Source organism: Scophthalmus maximus, chromosome 11 (genome assembly GCF_022379125.1).
Source record: "Scophthalmus maximus strain ysfricsl-2021 chromosome 11, ASM2237912v1, whole genome shotgun sequence".
Taxonomy (NCBI): Eukaryota; Metazoa; Chordata; class Actinopteri; order Pleuronectiformes; family Scophthalmidae; genus Scophthalmus; species Scophthalmus maximus.
The window spans coordinates 22,585,817-22,612,649 of NC_061525.1; the positions used below are offsets into that span (position 1 = coordinate 22,585,817).

At 45.5% G+C, this 26,833-nt stretch overlaps 1 protein-coding gene across 1 annotated transcript in view; it reads left to right on the forward strand.

Annotated features, from left to right (window-relative positions):
* LOC118299765 (kin of IRRE-like protein 3) overlaps positions 1–26,833 on the forward strand; it is a 145,429-nt gene that overhangs the window by 93,582 nt on the left and 25,014 nt on the right. Inside the window, exons 4-6 of the mRNA XM_047335773.1 lie at positions 4,270–4,427; positions 11,667–11,817; positions 23,409–23,514. Coding sequence (XP_047191729.1) covers positions 4,270–4,427; positions 11,667–11,817; positions 23,409–23,514 — 415 coding nt within the window. The remainder of the gene's footprint in view (positions 1–4,269; positions 4,428–11,666; positions 11,818–23,408; positions 23,515–26,833) is intronic.

Here is a 26,833-nt window from a genome sequence, read left to right on the forward strand (position 1 = left end):
TTGGGAAGGCAGGGTCCACTGGACCCGTTGTCTTCCTCACAATCCAGTCCAGGACACAGTGAGCGCTATAGTCGCACAGAACACCGATTCAGTCCACACAAACTGTTTCCACATTGGCAACTTCGTCACGCACACACACACACACACACACACACACACACAGTAAGACCTCAAACACAATGAAGGACAGAAAGACGCGGCAATGTGGAGGGAGGCAGGACGGGGGCAGCCAGGCATGTCCTCCTTCCCCCTTGTCTGTTCACCATTCACCCACAGCGTTCTGCTTGGCAGGCAGCCCTCCAGGGGAACATGACCTGAAAAGTGTAGCAGTGCACCGTCTTGGTCCGCCCGTGACCTCCTCTCGCGCCGATGTAGCTCCACATATGCACGGAATCATAAACTCCCCTCGCACTGTATGAGAAACATGCGGCTGAATAATAGCAGACAACTGAGACCATTAAAGGTCACACTGTAACTATACTGAAACATCCTGCAAGGTTATGATCACAAGTCGTGTTGCCTTCTGACCCTGCATTATATTCATATGTGTGAAGGAAGAGTGTTTCCTTCGACAGCGAGCAAAAAGGCCTCTGATCTCTTATTTTCTGGGCACTTTTGAGCAACTTGTATCCAACAATAGGGAAATCACCGCTCTCGGATGTGCGGTGAGTGAGTCCTATCATTCGCATACACTGTCAGGCATCCTTTTTTTATGGGTGCCTTATATTTAATTTATGCTTCTGTCAACGCCGGATCTATGCAAATAACTGCCACAGAGCTATCTTCAAAAAACTTTTGCCTTTAATGACAAATGGGAGAGTTTTCTCGAGAGTCCCGGCTCATAGGTGAGATGAAAGAAGAGGAGACCGCGTAGATGTCTTAAGCAGGAGCTCGATATTATTGAGAAATCACAGGGACCTCAATGTTATAATATTGGATTTTCTGGTTCGCATGAACGCATGATGTCCCCACAAACCCTCCCTACCCACCGGTCAGCGTGGTGTATTTAACTCTCGGAATCATGACGTCGTTTAACGGATATAATCCGGAGACGGTGACCCGGCCTGCCAAAGATAAGATGACCTCGCGCCGTGCACCGGGCACAGTTCTACGACAGCAAGGCGTTTGCTCCCTGTCTCACCACGTAGAAACTCCAGCATGAGAACAAAACAAACAGACCTCATGCGATCCTCCTGACCTTGTGTCCAGTCGCCGACGCAGGATCAGGAGGTGGCCGCGTTCTCACAAAGTATCCGCTTCCCACTTGCCTAGATAAGCGCACACTCGCTGTTGTGTTGACCCGAGCTTCCCTCTCTGCCTCTCCCAACAGCCCGTCTGCATATTAATGACGACCAGATGAAAGGAGGGTGCCAGCCAGAATTAACGCCACATTTTCAAACAACAGGAAGGCCACTGAGAGTGCGGGGGAGAGAATTGTCTTTGACATCACAAGGGATGACTGCGTCCGGTTGATCAGGGCGATTAGTCTGGTCTAGTCAAGAGTGCGCGGACTTTGTTGTTTCCCCCGCACACCGGTCTGATTCACTCCGTACTCATGCGTGTGTGCTAATGACGCTTAATGTTGTCTCACAATTTGCACAAACAAAGACTTTTTGCCATCTTTTTTTTCTTTTCAGTCAACAGTTTTACGTAATGACAAGCATTAGTCACAACAGCAAAACATTTTTTTGTTGTTTTTTTAAATGCCACCCCCACAGCACTTGAAGAGCGACACGAGTTCGTCCGTGACAAGGAAACGGGAGTGCGATGTTTCCGCGGATGACCAATGTCGCTCTGCGTTGTGGTACAGAAAGATTACTGGGGCCATCTGTGCAAAAGGACTAAATCTACACTGGTATATCAGGTCTGGCTGAGGGCGGTTACCGTGGCAACATCAAGTAGGGGGGAGGGATTAATGCAGCATTCCCTTAGCAACTACAGTACTTACAACTTAAAGAGCAACCAAACAAAAATAATCAAGAGGTCGGTGAAGACATGCGATCTGACTCCATGCTGCACAGGGGCCAAACGTTTCCATACCAGTAACAGGATTTAGGTATTTGCTAAGGAGTTGGAAGATGTGCAGACTTGTCAGCTGGAGCTCTTCATCTAAGCACTCACTGGGAAGCCATTACCATCTGTAAATCGTAATAACACACTGACCTACTGACAAAAAAAGGGACAAAAACCATGTTTCCTCTGGGAAGCATTTTGACGATTGATCTTGGTTTGTTCTCACAACAGTAACAAGCACATTGGATGTGATGTGGCGGCTTCGGTCTCACTGGTTGCAATACGCACGCTGTGAAATACTTGATTCATAAAATTAGGGGCTGCAACTAACGCTTATTTTCATAACTGATCAATCTGTCGATTATTTTCTTGATTTCTTGATTAAATCCCTAAAATGTTATAAACTGGTGAAAAATTACGATAATTTTTCCCTTGAAACTCCGAGATGATGTATGTTTTTTGTCCGCACACCAAAGATATTCAGTTTACTGTCACAGAGGAGCAAAGAAGACAGAAAATATTGATATTTAAGAAGCTGAAATCAGAGAATTTTGACTCTTTTTTTTTCATAAAAACTACTTGAACTGATTAATCGGTTATCAAAATTGTTGGCGATTGGTTTAGTAATAGATTAACTGTTGCAGCTCTAATTACAATACAGCACTGATACACACAATAGGGCTTTAATAGCACTTAATTGATATTGATATTTCATGTGAATCCCTTGGCGGAAATGCACGGACACTGTCACAGACAATAAAATATTATATAGAAAAAGAAATAATCACAGTACGACTTTCGCTTGATAATGTTAAAAATAGATTTAGCGCGACTTAAAGCTGAAACGGAATGGATAAATAAATGAATGGGTAACCTCCTTCTGAGCGACGTACTGTACATGAGCTCTCTGATTTTTTTTTTGTCTGCCATAAAAAACAGCCCCTTTCATACTCACTGTCATTAAACGTACAAGACGGTGTCCCAAATTAAATTTTCCTTTCTTCTCATCCATCTCGGGCGGCGGCTGCCTGACAGCATAAATCTTACACATAACAACCTTCCCCTCCAATTATGATGCTTTTGCCGGGGGAATGTGGCAGCTGCCTGCAGCCCTTTGATTCCGTCTTGCCCCAGATCTGCATTGTAATGAGCACTCAGGTCAATCAATAATTCACTGCCGTTTCAGTTATTAAGAATAAATATATAAATAAATAAAATAAAAAACGTCTCAGCCTCGCGGGCAAAGCAGGAGAAGGACTTTGATCAGTGACATACACGAGGCACATACAGTATATAGCATTGTTGTGATTCTTAATTTGGAAGGAGTTTATATATTTATGTGTGTGTGCGTACACACATGCGGTGCACAGTACACACACCCCTCGGGGGGTTGAGCGCTAAAGTTAACGGCTCGATGGATGTATGGATGATGTATGAGGGTGAAATCACCACTGCCTCGACTCACGGCGGAGTTGATTGTTATTTAGACGTCGCTGCCGTTTTGTTCTGAGTCAAAACACAACACATCTACTCATGGTTTTCCACAAGCGACGCGAGAGAACCAAAATTCCGTTCCCTTTTGGATGCGTGACGTCTCGAGAATCTCAGTGCTCATTGGCGTCCACGTGAATTTGGCGACTGTCGACTGGCATCTTTGCTGTTCTGCTCTTTGCTTTGCCGTTACTGTTCTTACGTTGCTGAGGTGTGGCTCGGAATCCTGGCGGGTGACTAACGCGTGACACGAATAAGATGGACGCCTTCCACAATGGATGCCTCAGGAATACTTTGCTGCACCTTCTGTCCCGAGAAAATCTTAAAAGGAACAGCTGTGACTATAAGTGAATCTATTAAAATCGATTTCTCCCTGTGAAATCCTTCCCTTTCCCTGAACAAGTAACCAAAAAACGTGGCTTTTTAATTTTCCAAAAGAAACATTATTTTGCCTATGACGAACTCATATTTTGTCTCTGGGACTTAACTGTATGGTGAAGGTTCGGAGTCAGTCTGAGCAATCCGTGCGGACATATTCCCAGCATCACATTTGTGGATGCATACAGACAAACAATAAGTGCCCCTTACTCCACATTCATTAACAAAACATGCTACGTATCGATTCAAAAACTCAATTACATTTCCATTAGTACAGATTACAAGTGACTTACACGGCCCTTATTGATTTGCTGATGCACAAAATTCCAGTTCATTATCATATGTTTGTCATGTGGCTGAAACTCCTCCCCTTGTCTGCATCAACAGTTCCCCCGGAGGACCCGGTCATCGGCGGCGGGCCAGTGGTGAGCCTGAGGGCCGGCGACCCGCTCAACCTCACCTGCCACGCCGACAACGCCAAGCCGGCGGCCTCCATCATCTGGATCCGCAATGGAGAGGTCCTCAACGGGGCCATGTATTCCAAGGTAGGCATAGCGTGTCACATACCTGCCGGGTGGTAGACCGGCTGGGGGGGAACAGGGGTGAAAGGGCGAATTTGCATGGCTGTGCTGTCACCCCCCCCCAAAAGAGAAGTTCTTCTTCGACTGGGGTAGAGAATGAAAGCAGGTACTTACAGGTACAAAAAGTGAGATGTTCCAGAGTGAGATGCTGAGTCATTGGTGGGTGTTTATGCTCCGGCATCCAGACGGGCTTCTTTGAAAAAATGAAATCCCTTGAAAATCCAGCTTGTGTTTGTGATTGCAAAAAAGATGGCTGGGTTTTTCTCAGTCTACAATACAGCTCAGGCAAGCAGATGGTGAGATCACGGGACTGTCAGTGACATTTTTTATCTCATCCTAAAGTATCAGAAAATCGACTATGTCACTTTCTTGTCCTGGAATCTGCCCGAATGTTTTTCACGGCGGTGCACCGTGTGGCCCCGCTCATACGTGGCACGACCATGCTCATCGTGGGTGATGTGGTCAGACGTGGACCTCACCTCACCCGCACTGTATGTTATGCAAATGAGCAGGAACATCATTGCTCTTTGCAAAGACCAAATGCTGTACGTTATGAGGGCGTGCATGTGCGAAAGAGAGTGTGGGGCAAGGAGGAACTGGCTCATTTGAAATGGTAAGAAATGGGAAAAACCAGTATGTGGATGTAAATGTTGATATTGTGATTAAATCAGTGTATGGGAAACATATTTTTCATATTTTCATGCTGCTAAAACAAAATGGCCACACGTGTCCCAGACCATCTACAAATGTGAAGTTAACTAGAGCTGCAACAGCTAATCGATTAGTAATCGACTGATAAATTAATAGTTTAAATTAATTAAACTATTTTGATAGTCGATTAATCGTTCAAGTAATTTTGATCTTTTTTAAAAGGTTAAAATTTCTCTAATTTCAGCTTCTTAAATGTGAATATTTTCTGGTATATTTGCTCCCGTGTGACAGTAAACTGAATATCTTCGGTATGTGGACAAAAAACAAAACATCATCTTGGGGTTTGGGGAAACAAGATCAACATTTTTCACCAGTTTATGACATTTTATGAACCAAAACAACTCATTGATTAATCAAGAAAATAATTGACAGATTAATCGATGATGAACATAATCGTCAGTTGCAGCCCTACAGTTAACGAATTCCTCCTTATGCACCTTGAATACATTCCCACCTGCACTCAGAGTTGTCCGCCTGAGACGAATGTTGATTAATGCCGGGTCTGGAGCGGGGCATATGATTCTCAATAACCTATATTACGTTGATGCCAGGGCACACAGTTTGTCACAGTTTACACCGACGCAGCGTCCCGGTCACCACACACACACCGCCGCCCGCAGACGCTTGATTGACATTAACCCTCAAGGTTAATCATGCAATCAACGCTGTCATGTTCTATTTCCATTTAAACAAAGGACATAAATAGACGAGGCATTTTAGCGCAATAACACCCCCCTCCTCCGCTCTCCCCTCGCTCCCCGCGCTGCCTCGTCCCATTATCGGCTTCTTTTTTTCTCAAAGAGCAGATAAACGCCATTGATTGGACCGGGGTGCCCGATTTTGAATAAAGCGATTGCTGGAAGGTGCCGCTTACTAATGGTGGGCGGGAGCGCGCGCTTCCTGCCTCCACTTCCTCTCGTATACAGCGGCGGCAGATGTGAGGACATTCTGTGCATGGTGGATGATGGATGCTGCACATGCCCAAGTGTGTCCCTCTTCCCTCGTATCTCTATAGCCTTACCATTAAAAAGCAATGGGTTCGATTAAAAGAAGATGAATTTTCTTTTTTTTGGGGGGGGGGGATTTCGTAAGCATAATCATCTGCTCTGATGGTCTTCGTATATATTCCGCATGTGCAAGAGGACTAATGTGAGCAGATGTGGTGGGTGGATTCGCAGAAAATGACTTTCACTGATGGTGTTTTTTTAATCTAATGACATCTCTGACCCAAAGATAATTTCCCACTACGGCCTCCGAAAAAACCCCCACCTCATCTCATCTTCCCTGACCTCGCGGAAAAAACTATTTCCTGGACCAGTGGTTGAAAGAGAAGAGAGCGCGATTAAAGCGATCACTTAGTAATAATGTGTGTGGGTAGGTTTATTATATCGGAGCATTGCTGAGCTGACGCATTGCCGGTCATTGGTGAGGGCAGCTTTCATAAACACAAGTAGATCATGGAAAGAAATAATTAAGAGGCAGAAAGTCGTCATTATAAGGTGAAAAGTTCAAAAATAATAATAATCCAGTCGGACTGTGACATCCACGAATAATATTCTCTCTCTCACCTTGAACGTTCAAATCTCATCTGCTCCGGTGGCGAAACAGCAAAGCACTTGTTTGTGACACGCAGCCTCCTGGTCTGAGCGGTGGTGTGGAGGTGTGCTCACATGGGGGTCAGTCCTAGGGAACATAGGGTTGAGGGAACATAGAGTTGAGAGAACATAGAGCTGAGGGATCATAGGGTTGAGGGAACATAGTGTTGAGGGATCATAGTGTTGAGGGAACATAGGGTTGAGAGATCATAGTGTTGAGGGAACATAGGGTTGAGGGATCATAGAGTTGAGGGAACACAGGGTTGAAGAAACTTAGGGTTGAGGGAACATAGTGTTGAGAGAACATAGTGTTGAGAGAACATAGGGTTGAGGGAACATAGGACTGAGAGAACATAGGGTTGAGAGAACATAGGGATGAGGGAACATAGGGTTGAGGGAACATAGGGATGAGGGAACATAGGGTTGAGGGAACATAGGGATGAGGGAACATAGGGTTGAGGGAACATAGTGTTGAAGAAACTTAGGGTTGAGGGACCACAGGGTTGAGGGACCACAGGGTTGAGGGAACACAGGGTTGAGGGAACATAGACATGCTGTACGATACGTTTGCACTGGAACGGTACAACAAAAGTTTGGAAGAACATATTGCATGCCAGAAAATCACTCCTCCCCGAGGTGCAACGTGTTTTTATTATTTTATCAAAACTCTGATGGCGAGCTGAGAGGTGAGCAGGAGACCGGGGAGTTATTTTAGTGTTCAGAGGTTTGAGGAAAACAATGTTAAAGAAAAAGAAAAAGAAAAAGAAAGAAAAACACTTTAGTGAAAAATCATGTAGCCGTTTCATACAAGGTAAATTTTCTTAGGTTCACATATTAAGTCAAAAAAAAATTAATTATGTAATTACAGCACAAATAAGGTAACTAATGAGTTTGTTAATCCAGTTTTAACAAGATCTCAAAAGATGTTTTGCGGGTTAATTTACCTCATTTATTCCGCCTCGAAATCGAAAGTGTGATCTGAAATATAGATTTGTTTTTTAATTAACTGCTTTATAATATTCTTTCGAGGTGAGTCGAGTGAAATGAAAGTGTAAAGATGAAAAGGGTTTATTCTCATCCGGTCATAAATATACAATAATGTACAACAACGTTTAAAGCAATTAACTGTTTTCGGTGAAGAAGCTATCGGTGGTCCAGAATTAAACCGTGACTAATTGAGTAAGACCCTGAGTTACATTTTGATATCACGACAAAGGCGTGCTGGATGGCTTATCAGAATATAATGGTGTATAGATAATGAGCTTTTGCTTACTTGATAACATTTCAGCGCCGTCCCTCTAAATTATGAATTACTGACCAAATCAAGCCTCTTCCTGCACGTCAGTCAGGTCCCGGTGGGTCATTTTAATTTCTGACCATTTTAAATGACTTGGGGGGGCCGAGTGAAATACTCATAAAGGATGAGTGATGCCCAAGTCCCCCATACACTCAGGTACTGACCAAATTAGACAGTGAAACGTCAAAATAAGACTATATACGTGTCAAATTAAAGTCACATTTACATCAGCAGCCGCCAAAAATAAGCTGCATTTCCATATTTATGATCATGACCATGGTGATGAAGCTGTTGTACAGTACGAGTGCTATTTCCTGAGACCTTCCTTAGGTCTGGCGACAAACGACCTGTGCGGTTGTTGACGGGACACGAGAGCTCGCGGGAGATTGCTCGCCCGCCGTTTACCCGCGGTAACTCCCAAGACCGCATCGTTGGCGTATGGGAAATATCGCCGATCAGCACCGGGGCTTTTAATCACATGATACTTAATAACAACATTGCCTCTCGGACTTACTGCCGCTGTTGCACAGAGATGATCAATCGGTGTAATTTACTCGTTCACCTGCGCACTGCTGCCTCTCAACGTTTGGGAAGAGGAGACAGTTTAAGTGATTATCTAACGACGTTATGAAGATAGTTTCTACATGCAGCCTCGCATGCATGTGTAATATTGCATGCAAGATACCTGATTGAAGCTCGAGTGCGGCTTGACTAGGACACTCGTCCGTAGCCAGCTTATATCTTTATTTTATTTGACAGGGACATCAGCTCAAGCCAAGAACAAGCTGCCCTCCCCTCCACTTTACAAGGAAAACGATCACTGAACTGACAGAAATGATGAGTAACATCGACTGGTATAGTTATCGCTCGCCGCCGCCAAAATACTTTTTGTTTTTGGGCCCCGATCCCGATCCGAGGCCTTTATTATTCGGAATCCGCCCGATGCCGAGTCGTACAGTATCTGCATGTTGACACATTTGATTAAACAGCCTGCTGGTAGCTGATGCGCTGGAATAACACAGCTGCGGACCAGTTAATCCCACAACCCGAGTCTCCAAACTTACTGAAGGTCGTGGCTTCGAAAAAACGATCGAGTGTAAATCACTGACACGATGGGAAACGAAACTTCAGCTTTCAGTTCCGTGGGGGGGAAGACTCTCGCACACTGTATACGCGGCACGGACATCTCTACAGTGTGGTACGTTAAGCATGTACAGTCTACTAAAAAACAGAAGTTTTACTCCTCGTGGAGTTCATGATCACTATAGAAAAAAATAATATATATATATATATATATATATATCAAATCGTGCAAAACATCTGTCTTGCATTTAGTTAAACCAGACACAGAAACACAAACGCGGAGGACGTTCAAATTGCACAGTCGGGCTGAATTTGTCAGTATCTCGTACAAGCACGAGTGCAGACAAAGTAGACAGCGCCGCTTTAGGGCTTACAAATAATCTGCATGGCCGGAAGCACATTAAGTTTGATCTGCGCGTGTTTGGTGCAGATGTGTACTAAGTACACAGTACTACAGTACAGAGGGTTCTATGTGTTTCCTTTGTCAAGCCACCCGCCGCGCTCCCACTAACAGTCACTGGCAGTGGCGGCATTAAAGGGAGCTCGGTTGTTTGCGGCGCTTCTGTGAGAAAGAAGATTATCAATTTCAAAACTAGAGCTTTCGCGGGAAAACACCTGCTGCGTTTTTTGACATTCTTTAAAAAAAAAAAAATTAAGAAAAGTTTCCCACAGCGGACACATTAATCAGCTGGGTATGAGCGGAATGAGGGGGGGGGGGCTCTTTGCTTTTTTACCCCCTCCGGAGGTCAGAAATCATATAATGCATCTTTAAATATACATGGGGGGAAAAAAGCACCCCCCCCCCCAGTCCCACTCCCACTTTTCCATCCCAATCTTGTTACTTTTGTCATTCCTCTCCTTGGTATTGGTTAAACGTATTCCTCGCATGGCCCCCGGGCAGCGATATGAAAATTTATCAGTTTGTAATGTGGCGTGGTGTTGAATTCAATGCAGCAGGCGGCTAAACCGCCCCACGCTCCTTTTCTAAGATTAATGACTTCAGACAGGTCCAGAGCGACGAGGGAAACAATCCTGACTGTGTCAGAAAGGATATTACATTGACATATCCTGTGCACTGACAGCTAATGTGTTCGGCTTTTGGAAGTGGCTCACGCACGCAGCTATGAATTCCATCACAAGGGTTCTTCACTTCACACACGGACAAAATCCTCACTAACGGCCAGTCACTGACACGTTAACTGGTATTTTCTTTGTGATTTCTTTTTCAGAATGTGGTATATATGTGGCTTATATGGTAACAAATGAAGGCTGCGTAGTTAGATGTTAGAGTTGTGTTCGATGGAAAACCCTCGCATTAAGGTGAGAGCGACGACGACGAGGTAATAACCAGTGGTTTACACGACGACAATGAGCCACAGTTTTGACTCGAGATGATGATTAACGGGTTCGGGATGAAGATTGGTTTGAAATGCCTTGCGAGCAGCATGTACTCGGCAGAGTTTGTTTCGTCACGACATCTTCCGACGTTCACCTAACTTTTTTCTTTCTCCGAGACCTTATTATGAATTAGAAAAAGCAGAACAACACTCGGAGGAGAAGAATGGGCTCGGAGACCCAAAAAAAAATTGTTGTGCGCAGCTAAACCTTGAGGCGCGGCGGCATTGAGTTGTTTTTCTCTTGCCGTATTCCGTGCCATTAAGACTCCGATGAAAAGGAAAATCTCCTTGAAGCAACCCGTGCGCTCGCGAGGCGAGTCTACAGGTGGCCCGAGCGGTAAAGCAACCCCCCGCGGCGAGCTCCCTTTTGGTCAACATGTTGTGTTTTCATGTACAAATATTCAGACAATGTTTGATTTCCTTCACGACAACGTGGTCGTCTTTTCTTCAAACGCGCAGGGCAACAGTGAGGCGGGGATGTGTGTCTTGACTCTGCGGTTGCCGGCTGACCAACCCGTTGCCCCCGCTGCCCCCGCAATTTGTTCTAGTCGGTGACTTTGTTCTGTCCCGCGCTGGTTAACGTGGACTCGCGGAGCCCTCCCCCGAGCGTTGTCGAGGGAGAGCGAGCGCTACCAACCGATTCCAGATGGCTTCCACAGTTGTCGGGGCTCGGAGGATGAGCGCCCCGAAAAAGAAGATTGATTTCCTTTGTGGAAGATGACAAGCCATGCACTAGCGCGCGGCTCTCCAGACACACAAAGGAGGGCTCAGAGAAAACACATTTCTACTTTTTCTTTATTTCTTATTTTGCACTCAGGTTGGACGGCTCCGAAGGATCCGCCTCTGGTTCCCCAAAGGGACAGGATGTGTGTTCATGAATGTGCTGCGGTTTTGCACCACAGCTCATCATCTCGTCAACCGATTGTTCCAGCTACTGGAGAAACAATGTCTTGGCACAAAATGGGTCGGTTTTACCACCCACAGTCAAAACAGTAGAAGAATCTGTTGAAGGAATCTACTTCGCTCTGCCGCAGCCAACGGATCCGTACTTGGTGAACCCGCCTGCGCTGGCGCTTCGATAAACGCTACTCAAATCCCTTTTTTTTTGCTTCCTTTGCAGACGTTGCTGCGCGACGGCAGGAGAGAGAGCACCGTGAGCACGCTCTACCTGTCGCCCTCCAACATCGAGACGGGTCAGCAGATCACCTGCAAGGCCTCCAACAAGGCGGTTCCCAACGGCAAGGAGACCAGCGTCACCATCGACATCCAGCGTAAGCAAACCCACTTATCTCCCTTTGTGAAGAGTTGTTGTTGGTTTTTGGAAACTCCCCAAATGATCAGTACGGTAGGAACAGCGGGAGGGGGACAGGGGGATTCTTCCGTGCGTGACATGACATTACTCAACGTCTGAGGTATTTCTCAGACGAGGAGGCGTGAAACTGTCAACGACAAGCCACGGATGACAAACGCTCCAAACATAGGATTCATTTTAGGCTCGGGTGGATATTTAAAATTGGTTTCCATTTTGCTCTTGCACCATCGTAGGTGGGCGGATGGATTTTTTTTCCCCCCTGTCCGTTATAATGAAATATCAAAGATGTCCATCTAAAATGAACGGGGACTGCCTCTTTTGGTCCCGCTGTACCTGTCCGATGCGTCACTTTGCACAACGTCTCCGCCTCTTTCTTTCCTTTTTTTTTTATTTCCTCGCCCGCGCCATCAATCTTTCTGACGAGAGCATCGGGGCGATTCTCCCTCTCGTGCAGACAAAGTAAGCCCGGCGTGTAAAACACACTCGGCCTCAATCGTCGGGGAATCTATTTTCGATCGAGAGGCATTCAAAGTGACATGGGGGAAGGGTTTTCCGTACAAAGGGATTTTTCTTTTTTTGCACCACTCGCGGCTCCTTCAACACCATTAAGTATGACTAATAAAGCAGAAAAGGCTATTTAGAGAGCCATTATGACTGACGGCCCCATTCTTTTCATTATGTTCACCACGAGAGGCGAGCGTGGCAAGAGCGGGCACGGCACGGAACGGGCGGGAGGAGAAATGATTAACAGTTGTTAGCGTTTGCAGCCCTTTGCCCACGTGTAAACTGATTTGTCACCGTGTATAAATGACGTGTCTGTGATGAACGCTCGCCGTCCCTTTTCCTTCTGAATGAACGACTTAACCCGGGGAAAAATGAGTGCAGCAGATGTTTTTCTAATTAGCAATCCAAAATGTGCTCTTTTGCGCAATTAAAGCTCCTGAAAACATCTTCTTCTTTTTTTGTTCCGCCGCGCAAGATCAAACCGGGCGACAGCGGAGACTAATTGTCGACATTCAAATTGTCGAGATTCAAATTGTCTCCCACAAGGCTTAGCCTCTGGTTTCTCTGCCTCCATCCTCGCTCCCCCACCACGGCGGCAGCAGACTTGACAGGTACTGTACGGCGCTCAGCACAGTTCAGCAGAGCCGCCCAGATTTTCCGCGAGTATAGATCCACTTCCAAATTAAAAGTTGCTGCTGGAATGAATCACGCTGTAATTGAACTTTGACCCGTTTGTGCATGGGTATCAATTTGCTTAATTTCAATGCCGTCTAATTTGATTCTACGGTTCTTGGCTCCTCAATAGAATTTCAAACACTGCATGCTTTAAAATGAACAAAAAAACATTTTAAAAAATGTATAATCCGTGGCGCAGATGTTAACTAGAGTCCGACCCATATGGATTTTTGGGAGTACAAGATTTACGATACGATACATTGGCCGAAATATATATTTCCTAAGATGTTGTTATCAAACCATGATGACGAAGAAATGTAATTGCGGCTTGATATTTTAGTTTGACCATAAAACTTCATCATACATAATTATAAATAAAAGAAAACACAAATACAACCAAATATATAGAAGTTGATTTAAGAAAATTAAACATGTTATTTATCTCTGCATTGTTTATTCTGTACAATAAAATATTTCATATCAGTAAACATAAGCACTGATACCGATGTGTCTGTGAAAGGCCAATATCAGCCGATAATATGCTCATATGCGTATGGTGTGTTCAGATTGTAGTGATGTTTCATGATTCGTACTTTGTAAACAATTGTTAACAAAGAAAATCCAGTGATTATGCACAAATGTATTTCTATTTTTGCCACCATACCTTGTTGCGTTGAGGAAATTCCATTCACAGCAATAACATTGTGAAAATTGAACATTGTGGAGTTTGTGAATGAGATGTGAACGCGCCACGTGTTACAAAGAGGAGGTGACTGGAGGGTTGCACCCACACTTCCTGTAACAATAAAAGCAGGTGTTGAATGAATAAATGATGGAGCAATTTCAAGGAGGAATAGCTGCAGGTGACACTTGACCCTCTCTCTTGAAGGACCAGACTCACAGGTCTGGATGGGGGTTTCTGGTCTGTGCGGTTCATGCTCGTCCACAGAGGTCTGTGTGCGGTAGAAACCGCTGTGGTGAATATTGATGGGACGCAGACTAGAGGTGTGTCATAATTCAGGGGATGGATCCTCCAAGAATGCTGCAAAACAAAAAAGGTGCACGTGTGAATTGAACGAAGGCCACGCAGGCCGAACCACACCAGAGTCGACAATTCTGTTAGTTTCACCAGGGAATTTTCGTCAAATGCCTAATGGTGCGTTAGCACTGGATGCGATGGGGAATTATTCGTGCGAGTACGTACTAAGTCAATGCAAAGACGCAAACTAGACGCAAAATCCGATTCAAAAAATCTGCGTGATGCGTTGACGCGATAGCCAATAGGCATTGAGATCCTCCCTCCGTCACTGACGTCAGACGTCCTGTTGCTGGGTTGCTGTGTGCATCGGGACCGGATGTAGAAACCGCTTTGTGTAGCTTTGTCATCGGCACTCCTGTCTGCACTCCTGTCGAAGGAAGGAATTGAACGGGCAAACATTCGCGCCAATGACCAAATGTCTGCTTGCGAGCAAATAAGCAACGGCAAAATTCGCATGGCGTCCAGTGGGAACGCAGCACAAGAAAAATATCTTTGAGCTTCCGGGTATGTGTAACACTTTGATTAGCTATTCAGAGGGATACAAAACAAAAGGCTTGTGTCCGGCTTCCGTTCTTTACGTCATATTGTGGCATTTAGATTTCAAATGGCGTTTGTACCGGCATATTTTAAAAAAAAGGTCTTATGATGTGGTCACGTTATAAATTTCTGACTGAGTTGTCATCGGCCACATTTCATGCACCTTGCAGGTTTTGGAGAGAATTAAAACCCCCAAAAATGGATGAGACTTTGTCTGATGTGTGCACTCTGAAGGATTTGCAGAAGGATTCCGAGCATGTATTTGGAACACGGCGAGCGAGGAGGAGCTGTCTGGACGAGGCACATCACAGACAGACACACCTTTGACAGACTCGAAGGTGCAGACTTGTGCATAGAACAGCTCACGACATGGGGAAACGGATGAGAGGAACTTTATGAAAGATGCATAAATCAAGCAAAGACACGGTTTATCTTCCTCAAAATTTTCCCCACCATCAGATATGCTGATGAATCCATACAACAGGCGCAACGATGATTCAATGGTGCCATTTGTTGCTGCTGCAAACCCTCACAGTTTTCGTGGAACTCTCAATTCTTATATTTTACTTAAGTTGGGGTTCATAATAAAAGTCAGCAGTGCCATCCAGAGAAAAAAAATGGACTGTCATAGCTATTTCTCAGCGCACACCTCAAAGAGGTTTGAGGCTTTCATACTCCAATAAAAATGTCCAATAATAATTCAATAGTGGACGCAGATGGAAGATAACATTTAACACTGTCAAGCGGTTGAAAAAAGAAAAAAAAGGTGAGACAGGAGAGAATGAACTGCCTCTTTGCTGCACAGGAAACAGAGACCTCTCCTTCTCCTGCCCACTCGACAACTTTCTCAGAGGAGGTGGAAGCCATCATCCGACCCATCAGTGCAGCGGTTCCTTCGGGCGCTCCCCTGTCAGCTCGCGAAATAAATGTAACACTCGACCGTCTCTCCCATCACAACTGTGCTCGGATGTCCTCGCTCTTGTGTAAGCGAGAGAACCCTTCACACGTCAGGAGCTAACAATACCGCTTCATAATTGTTGGAAAAAATGATATATATATATATAATGATATATATATATATATATATATATATATATATATATATATATATATAACGCTAGGAGCCAGGCCAGCTCTAATATACGATATGTTCTGCATATACTGGACATCATCAATCAGTTTAGAACAGGCCACTCCCGTGTGCTACTTCTGGTGGTAAACATGAACTTATAATGACATTCGTGTTCACACATTCATCACTCAGACATGTAAATGTTGCCAGACAATGAGCTACTTTTTCAGGCTTACACGCTTGAACGATGTTGTGCTGTAGTTCAGTCATAATTCATACCGATAAGTACACCCCCCCCCCCCCCCCCACTTTTTCTTTTTTGTCAAAGGAGCTGGAAAGATTCAGTGTCGCATAACGACGACATGTCGTGCATTCTGTGATTGTCCAGACCTGTGCATGCGACTTCCTCTGTGCGTCGGCTCTATTTACTCAAAACACCAGTGATCACGTGAATTGATAATGAATATAATATTAATGTATTTCATCATTATGTTAATTCATAATTGATGAATTGATTGACGGTCAGTCAGAATCGGCAGCGGCAGGATAAACTACTGCAATGTACGAGCACAACCCCATGACCGATCATCTCCAAAAGTTAATCATCTGGACATACCTTCACAAGTAATCTTCCAACTGAGTGTGTTTTTGAGTAATTTTGCACACACACACACACACACACACACACACACACACACACAGGTGAAAATAATACCCTGCATGAAGGGTAAATATAATTCATTTCCATCTGCATATGATAGAATCATCAAACTCGTTATCACCTTTTAAAGAGATAACCAACCAAAATAATTTGTTGTGTAGTCCAATTTTTGGAAACTGGCTTAAATTTATTCACTAGGGGACTAAAAGAAATGCAGTATCTGTTTCATGGAAAGAAATGAAGAAAACCTTTGTGTCACAACTGGTTGCCAGTTGTTCAGTTCAAATGACATATCCCGTCTTTGTGCTCCTCTTCACATTGTGTCTCTCGTGAGCTTTGTAAGTGATGCCTGCGACGATGCCCATAACAAAGATGGAGGGGATTGTCTGTGGTGTCCGCTGAACGGTTGCTGTTAGTCTAAGTGGGGCCCCGGTGAGGGGGCCTCACACGGCGGGTCACTGAAGCGAGGCGGCACTCCACTGTCCTTCCAAGATCTTACATTATATATATCTTAGATTATAGTTCACTCGCACAAGAGTTAATTTGATCTGTGCGTAAATCTTGACCCCCACTTCTGGTCGAGGATTATGAATTTTTTTTGTGTAAAAGTGCAACTTTCAATTTACCGTGCCGAAAAAATTAAACTTCAAAGCGTAAAAGTCTTGTTCAGGCAAGCGTCATTTCTCTTTTTACTAATCAGAAATAGGAAATTATAAGTTTACAGCTATTTAATTCAGGGTTAATAAGCTTTTTTAAATCTTCCATTGGCACTGCGATATAGCTCTGAGTTGAAACTGACGGATGTCCTCAGACGACTGTGCATATTTGTCCAGTGAGCAATTTGCACTCTCTTAATAAATGCTGGTATTGGCTATATTTCGCGAGCGTAAGACCCCAATATTAAGAATTAAAAGTCTCATTTATTTCCTCGCCCTGCGATATCTAATTGACTGTGGTCGTGAGATAATATTAATAGCAACAAAAGTAATTAAATTCCTCTCAGTCTCTTTGGCCTTTCTCAACATTTCGTATTCCACTCGCTTCTAAGCCGAGGTGCCTTTTTTCCTGTCTCTCTCTCCGCCCCGTCCTCACCGGCGATTCCAAATGAGAGTAATCTAAAGACAAGCCGGCTGCACGTTGCACTTACAGCTTATGCCGGCCTCAAAACCAATGCATTTCACAACACCATTTTTCCCTTTTTATCATCGCTTTTAATGCGCAAAGATTTACATCCGCCTCAGCGTTTTCACTCCCACAGAAGTTCACGCGCCGCTATCTGACCGAGGGTTAGACAAATTAGCATCCAAATACATTATGTAGCAGTGATGTTGCCAGACTGAAAGGAGTTTACAGCCGTCAGAGGTGATTCAGAACCCCGGAGAGACTTGCTGACTTCAGTTGTCCATACCAGGCCATTAGCCGGCTGTAATTATTTGATAGCAGAGGGGTGGATACTCCCCGACGCTGCTTTCTCCAGCAGCATGACTTAACTTGCATTACACCATTTGGACTTTAATCACTAAACTCCCCCTCCCCTCTCCTCCCCTCCGACATGAAACCACTGCAGTGAAATATGATTCTGATGCTGCGGCGCCACGTCTCGCCCGAATCCCACTCAATGCAGAACTTAAAGATCCCCTCCAGTCACGTTTTAAAGTATTAACATTGTTTACCCCCCAAAAAGTAAAAAACAACAACTCTGAAATGGGGCTGGAAACCGTCCACTCTCTCTCCCTCATTGAGGAATTCTGAGACTATGAATATTCATGATATGCAAAATAACACAGGCCCCGCCCACCACAGCTGCTCGCGCTCGGTTGACCGGTGGAAGAATGTGCGCGACAAGATGGGTAGCCGGCAACATCAGAGAGATTCAGTCATAAAACTTTCACCAACTGCTAATGCTAATGCTAACTGTCTGCCGACACATCTGCCGTCCTCTCGTGGACGCTAACTGCTAATGCCAACGCTAACTGTAGGCTGACACACCTGCCGTCCTCTCGGGGATGCTAACTGCTAATGCTAACGGTCTGCTGACACACCTGCCGTCCTCTCGTGGATGCTAACTGCTAATGCTAACATTCTGCTGACTCACCTGTCGTCCTCTCGTGGACGCGCTGCCTCTGCTTCACTGGAGGTTTCCGGTTTCTTTGCCTCACATTTGTATATTCGACAGCAATTGGTTTTCTGTATTTTTGATCAAATCTAGCTTGAACAGGATTTGTTTGAATTTGAAATTGAATAGAAGTGACACAGAAATCTCCTCCTCCAGAAGAGGAAAGTGAAAACACCTCTATAGTGACAACATGTGCTCAGATACAAGTCCCTATAGTCAATGTCAGACATTTTGGACGACAGACAGAAGAAAAACACTTTTTGGAAGTGAGGAGGACTTAAATATATTCCTCAAATATTCTCGAGTCCAGCTTTATATCTGCAGAGCGTCGCCCCACATAGAAAAGATGCTTTCAAAACACACAGTGGGGAACGAATGCACAGGGGGAAAACCAAAGCCGAGGTTTTTATTTTTTTCCGTGTTTGCATTGCAAACAAGCTGAGCCATGTGGGGGGGAAACGAACGCCATTTGTTGGGACTAATTAATAAAGAACATGCAGATGTGCAATTGGGGATGATTTGTTTTTTGGGGTAGCTGGCTCAGCTACATGCTCTCCCTGCTTAATCAAGCAGATAATGGCAAATTCAACGGAGAGGCGAAATTTGAAAAGTGAGAGGGAGCGAGCGCAAGGATAAGGGGGGGGGGGCAACGCTCATTCTTCTACATCGGATTAATCTTTAATGATGCCGCAGCGCGGAATTATCTCGTGATCTTATGTGCTAAGACGCGGTTTCTAAAATATCACACTTCCCAGTGCCGTGGCAATGCGTCTGATGTTCTCAACTTCTAAGCTTTGACTAACTGTCTTGTGATTGCATCTGCTCGTGAACACGTTCAGACCCGTGCAGGTGTGCCGAAAGGGGGGGGGGGGGGCTCACTTTATTTCTAAAGGCTGCTACAAGAATAGCGGAGCAGCTGCCTTCATTAGACTGACTAAATTCTTCATACATCTCATGATCAATACGTCGAACCACAGGTCGTCAGTCGGTCTGTTCTCCCACTCCGCCAGCCGTGTGACAGTTTCCCCATACCGCCGAGGCTAGAAGCCACGAGCGAGGTGTAGCCGACACTCCTGGAGTTTGAGGCCGGGCCCCCCACTGGAGAACAGCTGTCTACGGTGACCCGGAACGATTGGAAGTTGAGCTTTAAGAAAAGGAAGGGGGGGGGGAACAAAACAATTTATGTTGGCACTATCTCCTGGAAAACAAAGTGGAAGTAGGAGGATTGTTCCAAAAAACACCATCTGGTCTCGACTTTGAACTAACCGATCAAAAGCTGTCGGCCAAATATAACACAGCCGCTCCCCCCAACCCATTCATCCTGTTGTTTTTCACTGGAGCAACGATCAGTCTTACTATCCCCCCTCCCTTTTCCATATCCATCCATCTACCCCCCCCCCCCCCCTCACGCTCCCTCGCTACTACTCTCTTGACGAATCTGTGGAATTAACGGTCTTGCATATTGATGTGCGGTCGCGCGGCGCCTCGAAGAGCTCATGCATTTAAACATCAGTGCGGCAAATGGACTTCTTTATTAAGTGGACGTCTGTCATATCTGGAAGGTCAAAGGTTCGGGGCGGCGACAGTCCCAGCTTTCACGCCCCCCCCGGGCCCCCCCCCCCCCCCCCCCCCCCCCCCCCGCGCTGACAGACGTTTGACAGTCGTGGCTGTCTTTTGAGTTTGGCTCGTCGGGGAGACGGCGCTGGCCCGACGCGTCGCCCCTCCTGACTTAGAAGTGGATGTAAAGTTTTCACGACCCCACCTCTCGCTCAGGGAGGGTCCGTTTTTTAACGTCTCAATCATTTAAAAGACTTTTAATTAGTGGGCCAGATTGACAGTTATGAGCGCTGGTGTTGCTGCAAGTCTCTTGGCAGCGAGGCCTTGATTGAAAAAGTACAGTAAAGGAAACGCCTTCAGTGGAAGAGGCTTGTGAGGTTACATTACTGTGCCTATTAGCGCGAGACGCCGCCGCTCCCAGATCTCACTTTGCTCTTTTTTTTATGTCCGCCTCTCTCTCTCTCGCTCTCTTTTTGCTCTTCAGCTTCCGCCGCTGCCGCATCTGTCATTTTGCCCCCTGAGGTTCTCCTTTTCTGCCCGCCATTTTTTGTTCACGCAATTAACCGCTTGTGATGCTAAAAAAAAAAAAGCCACCTACTGGGCAGCTAACACTGCCGCTCAAGGCGTAAGAAAGCTCTGTTGTTTTATCATGACACCCACCCACATGCCCTTTCATATGCACACACATACCCCAACTTACAAATGCAAACACACACACACACACACACACACACACACACAAACACACACACACACACACACAGAGAGAGTTGGCGGCTCAGAATCTGGAGACTTGCTGGCTCACCGCGGCCCTCCGTCTTCCAGGATCCCACAGTGTTGTTGTTTTCTGTCTTCCCCGGCCCGGGGAGAACTGGCACAGGTGGAGCGAGCTGGATTCGAAGGTGGTAGAGTGGTTGGTGGGGCTGAGGAGGGGGATGGGCGGGGGGGGGGGGGGTGGCAACCATCCTGGAGGGGAACGAGTCCGCTGATTGGGAATATGGTTTGTGCGTGTGTGTGTGTGTGTGTGTGTGAGAAGGCAGGAATATGGCACCTGGAACCCCCCCCCCCCCCCCCCCCCACCACCACCACCTTCCCCCTTCTCCCCCCACATCTCTGGGGTTTTGTGGCAGCTGAGCCACTGTAGAGCATCTGCACAGCTACAGGGTAAAGGCACTTTTCCTACACTTCGTACCCCCCACCCCCCCACCCCACCCCCACCCCCCACCACCACCACCACCACACACACACACACACACCCTTCTCCCCCACAGAATATCTCTCCATAACTATACACAGTGGTGTTATTCAGCGCTGTTTGTGTGCCTCTTCAGTTCTGTGCAGGTCTCCGTGCCCCCCCCCCCAGGTTAGCAGATTGGTATTATGGAACACAAGGTGGATAGACGTGGTGCCCCCCCTCCCCGTGACAGGTTTACAATCCATGATGCCTTCCCCAGTACGCCACTGGCACAACAAACCTCTGTCAAAGTGGCACCTCAGATGCCCCGCGGAGATTGTGGCATGCAACTGCATTTGACATTTGGCAGGTGTAATGTGATATGTCTGTTTGTTATTTCCAGTATTATTTCATGCTGATTTCATTGTTCTGCTTGGCTGCAAGACCATGTATGGATGGACAAACCTGAGTCACACTCTGCAGTACAGATGTATTCCATGTTTCCTAGAGGATGTAAGAAATGCATTTTAGCACAATAAGTACAAAGTTAAAATGAGCCCACAACACATGCGTAAGAAAATTTGGATTTTGTTTTTCAGTTTATCAATTCCTGTTCTACTTTGAAATGATTTACCTCGTGTGTCTTTGCCCCAATGCTTTTCACCTGATGCCCAATTGTTCTATACCTCCCTTGTGTTTTTTAGTCTCTGTGCTCCTCAGTCTCCTTTGTCAATTTGTCTGTGTTCCCCTGCCAAGAAGTTATGTTTTCGCGCCTGTCCATTTGATTGTCAGTTAGTTAGTCTGCAGGATTATGCAAAAACTACCCTAATGGTTTTCCACAAAACTCAGTGGAAGGATGGGACATGGGCCAAGAAAGAACCCATAAGAGTTTGGCCCAGATTGGGACAAAGGGGTGGATCCTAGTCTTCTGCTAAGTTCAGCGTTGCTTCCATCCAATTTACCTAGTCAATCTTGATACTTTCGTCGTACTTCCTGGTTAATCCTCCTGTCTCTACTTTGTTCTTTTGCTCATTTGGAGATTTGGACTTTCCGTTTGTTTGCTACCTCACCAACCTGCCTACTGAAGACTGTGAGCCTGCCGTCTTTATTAAACTTACCAATCTCTTTGTGTGCAGTCTGCAATTTGGGTCCTGTTAACTCCAAAACCTCACATTCCTTCACAGTTATTCCATAGAACAACTGATTCTCCAGGTTCTGATCTTCAATGCTGCGAGTTTAAATCGCTCAGGCTAATATCTCCGGTGTCTCCGACAAAAAGGCTTCACCTACTCGAGAAAACTCATTCTGAGTCTGTGGGGTAAATAGCTGTTTGTTTCGCATGGGACAGGATTGATATGGAAATGAACTCGTATCTTCAAAAAGAATCCCACCTTTGTCAATTAGGGATGAATTAAGTTGTCTATTAGATTTACATAATCCGAACGCTTGTTATTCTAAGGAGCGTTTTAATTGTGCTACATCACAGAGGTTGCTCATTGTTTTAATTGCACCGGATCGCACCGTGGACCGTTCACTGTTTTGCAAATTGCCTTTTAGTGCAACTCATTATCAAGTCAAGTTTTCCCTTTGATTCGCTCCTTATAACGTCGCTAATGAAGATATGGAAATAAAAATAGCTCAATGTTCTCCGCCACACCTGCGAGATACACCGCATGCCGTTCGATGGTGTTGGCCCAGACCCCTGGGTGGGTGGCGGCGGCGGCGAGATTAAAAATAGGGGCATCAAATTGTTCAGGAGTGATCGCCTGTCGTTGGAGAGAAAAACGTTGCCGCAAACTGTGACAACTTTGCAACTGTTCTGATGTGTTTTTGTGGGATAATCTGTTTTTATGGTGACTCTTTTAAGTGGAGCATATTCTCTGTAGTGTGAAAAGCTACATGAAGGTTGCAAATCTTTTTTTGGGATCATGAGAAAAAAAAAAGTAGGTCCCTCGAACTAGAATGAGAATTTATTTTGCATGTAAGTTTGGCTATTTTCTTTTGAGGTTGCGTGTTTGCTATAAGCTATTAATAAGGTGTCTGTTTCGTCTCCTCAACAAAATTTGTGATATATCTTCCTGTTTCTTTCGTTTCGAGCCTTTTTCCAGCCACAGGAAATGTCAACAACCTATTGTTTGTCTCAGCTTTACGGTTCACTACAGAAGGTTTGAGGAGGCTGCCAGTTCTGTAATTGGTTGTCTTTGTCTTTTTTTAGATCTCCCACTTGTCAATCTGTCCGTGGAGCCTCAGCCTGTTCTGGAGGGCAACCTCGTGAGATTCCACTGCTCCGCAAAGGCCAACCCTCCCGTCACACTGTACAGGTGAGATCATGGAAACAACACGTCTTTTATATAAGCGCACGCACAACTCCTGAACATGAAAGGTCCTGCAACGTTGAAAAGAGTTGCCGCTAACTTTAAACTTTTGCTGGTCGCCGATGAATATTCACATGAAGTCAAATTTAACACTCCATTACTGATTGTATTAATCATTGCCAGAGACCAACATCTATCTATCTGTCTATCTATTGTTATCATGCCATCACACACTTCAATCTGGCCGCACTCTGAAACGGCGAGGAGAAAAAACAACGCAGCACTGTCATGCTGAAAATTTTAATGAAACTGCACCTCGGAAAAAATAAAAAAACAAAACAACAACAATGATACTCATCTGGGAACGCGTGCTCACGTTCCAGTGGGTTGCAGCGAAAAAGCAATGTGATGCTTTGCTGCGTATCGTCTCCCTTGAACATTAAACGTCCATCAGCGTGCAGAAAGAGAAGGTGGAAATGTAAAGTGCGTAACATCTGATGAAGCTGTCAAAGCTACAGCTTTTTTTTCGAGATTGGGTTGTGTTCCACGGTTGTACAGTAGAGAGACAGTCCCTCAAATGTCTTGAGGGATGTGAGTACTCTCTGAAAGCATTGTACAAAGAGAGCACCTTTGCTCCGTCATAGTTCAAACCCTTTTATATTATCCAACAGTCCTGCTGCCACGCTGGAGGTTCAAATCTGAAAAAACACTGGATTATTTTTAATCGACAAAGACATCAAATTAAAGATGTGACTGCTGGATTTTGACGGGCAGTGACTACCTGCCGTTTCCTGCTTTGAAGTCAAACGTAAACCAAACCACTCCGGCATCAACACCGCTACTAACTTTTCACTTTGCTGCCAAGAAGGTGCTTTCTACTTCGTCCACTGCCTCTAAACATCAGCATTAGACATTAGCCGGTGATATTATAATTCCATTTTGGCGTTCAGATAAATCAAGAGACAAAGTATTCAATTTTGTTCAAGAAAATGGATAACACGGAACGCAGATTCATTTTATTTTTCCATTATAAACCAACCAGCATATGCACTGAAAATACTGCTATGAATAACATATAAATTGCCATGTATTAAATCAAGTTTGAGCAAAAAAAAAATAATGGCGGCAAACTAACCAAACGCATATTAATACATATATCCCCCTGCACAAACCTTAATTGATAGGCACATCCTCAGTTGCACTTAGTTAGTATTTCCTCCGACTAAATCTGTAATTGCAAAAGGAAACGAGAAAGTGGACATTACTCATTCTCATGAAAATCTCGCGTTGGCCTTCCAGGAGAAGAGTGATGCTGCCATCGATTTTTGTCAAGAGATAGTCTTTCCTTTTTTAAAAACCCGGCAAAAAAGAATAAAATGAATTGAATCAAATCGATAGCAAAAGGGGGGAATTGGCCGCCTCTGAATCTCGTAATGGGACTGGGAAATAAAATGGACGTACAACACACTCACAGGTGGCAAAATAGAGATGTTGCCGGGTTTTTTTTTTGTTTTTATGATGGATTCTGCCCTTTTGAAAAAAAAAGAAAAGGAAGAGGGAGGGAGGGAGGGAGGGAGGGAGGGCAGAGATATTGTCGGAAAACAAGGTTTTTATTTGATTGTGTAGGTTCACGGTGGAGACAGGACGTTTATATATTGGGCGCGCGGTGGGATTTCACCTCCATTGCTATAAGTTCGGATCAATGCAAGAATCAGGACCCCCCCCCCCCCCCGGGGTGGTGGTGGTGGGGGGGTGGAGACTTTTCCTTCAGAGTATGAAAAGAAAGAAGCTTGGCGGTTGAAGCTGAGGTAGACGTCGCTCCACCGTCTGGCTTTTTTCTGTCAATCCCTCATAACTTGTGAATCTCCCAAGGTTATTCTTCTTTCACCATTTACATTTATCTGCGATTTTGCACAAGCGCGCCGGGACTCTCACGCCCCACCGGAGTTCAGGGCACGGTAGACGGGGGGGGGGGGGGGGGGGGGGGGGGGGGGGGGGGGTCTTTGGGCCCCATAATGGCCGCCTGAGAGGCTTCGGCCGGGGAGAGGCCCACTCCCCGCATGCACCCACAGATCCCCCCCCCCCAGAGAGCAATATCACAGAGGGAGAGCAAGAAGAGCAGGAAGCTGGTCAAGCAGTATAGGGGCTATTATTCAGTACTAATACACTCTTGTCTTCCGCCGGATCAGATACGGCACAAGGACAGAGAAGCTCTCAGACGGATGGCCTCTTTTCCCCCGTCCCCGAGAGAGCCATCCGTTCCCCAACGTGCACGCCGCCACTTTGCCATCTTCCGATGCGGAGTATGGCCGCTCCAGATGCCCGGTCCGAGATAGCGAAGGCGCGCGGTGCGTTTCTCGAGCTGTCTACAGCCCTTTCTTGATTGCCACAATGGTTCGATAAATCTAAATTTAAAACATGGAAGTGGAAAGGAAGATGCGTCTCTACAGACGCATGAACCTTTGTCGGTTCAAGGGGGGGGGCGGATTGGAGAGGACTCGACGAGGCAGCTGAAAGTGTGAATGAAGTAAGAGTAACGGCCGATGCGCTGCGGTCCGCTCGCTCGAGAGATGAGGACGAGCGGGTCGGAACACATTCATTACTGTTCATAACGGTAGGAGGGGCTTAACTAGCCTGTACAACCGCAGTCCATCAACCGCCGTCTGATGAAGACACAGAGGGTTTTGGTTTTTTTCCCTGAGATCCAAACAAGAAAACCCACCGGAGAGAAGAGAGTTGGAATAATAAACAAAGCAAATCAGGTCCCTCGTCTGCACATGATCCGACAACCAGCCCCCTCCTCCCTCTGTACGGCGCCGCCGCCAACAGTCCCAGTCGTCCCCCAGCGTTTGAAGTGCAATGGAAAATGCACAGCACAAACACACAGATACATTGTGAATTTCCACGGTGAATAGAAAAACAAACACGAGGAGATGTTGAACACACATGTGTTTCAACTTTGGGGGGGACTGATGGTAAACCACCTCTACTTCATGACAAGCTCGGCGCTCATTTGGATTAAACTCGTCCTTCTCTCTGATCGCAGACCTGTGAAGATTTGTGACGACATCTCGCACGGTTGTGATGATGCTGTCGTCGTGGTTCCCACCAGAGTCGGTGTCGCCAGGATCCAATTTCTTTCCATGACGACACACACACACACACGCATATTAATACTGCTACTGTAATTAGTTGGTTTTTTTTGCCTTTGACTGACACTACCGTTTCCACACCCCAATTCTTTGCCATCGTAGATGATTGATTGATTTAAAAATGTTAATGTTAAAGAAAAACAGAAAAGGTAGCACAAAAAACAATAACCGTG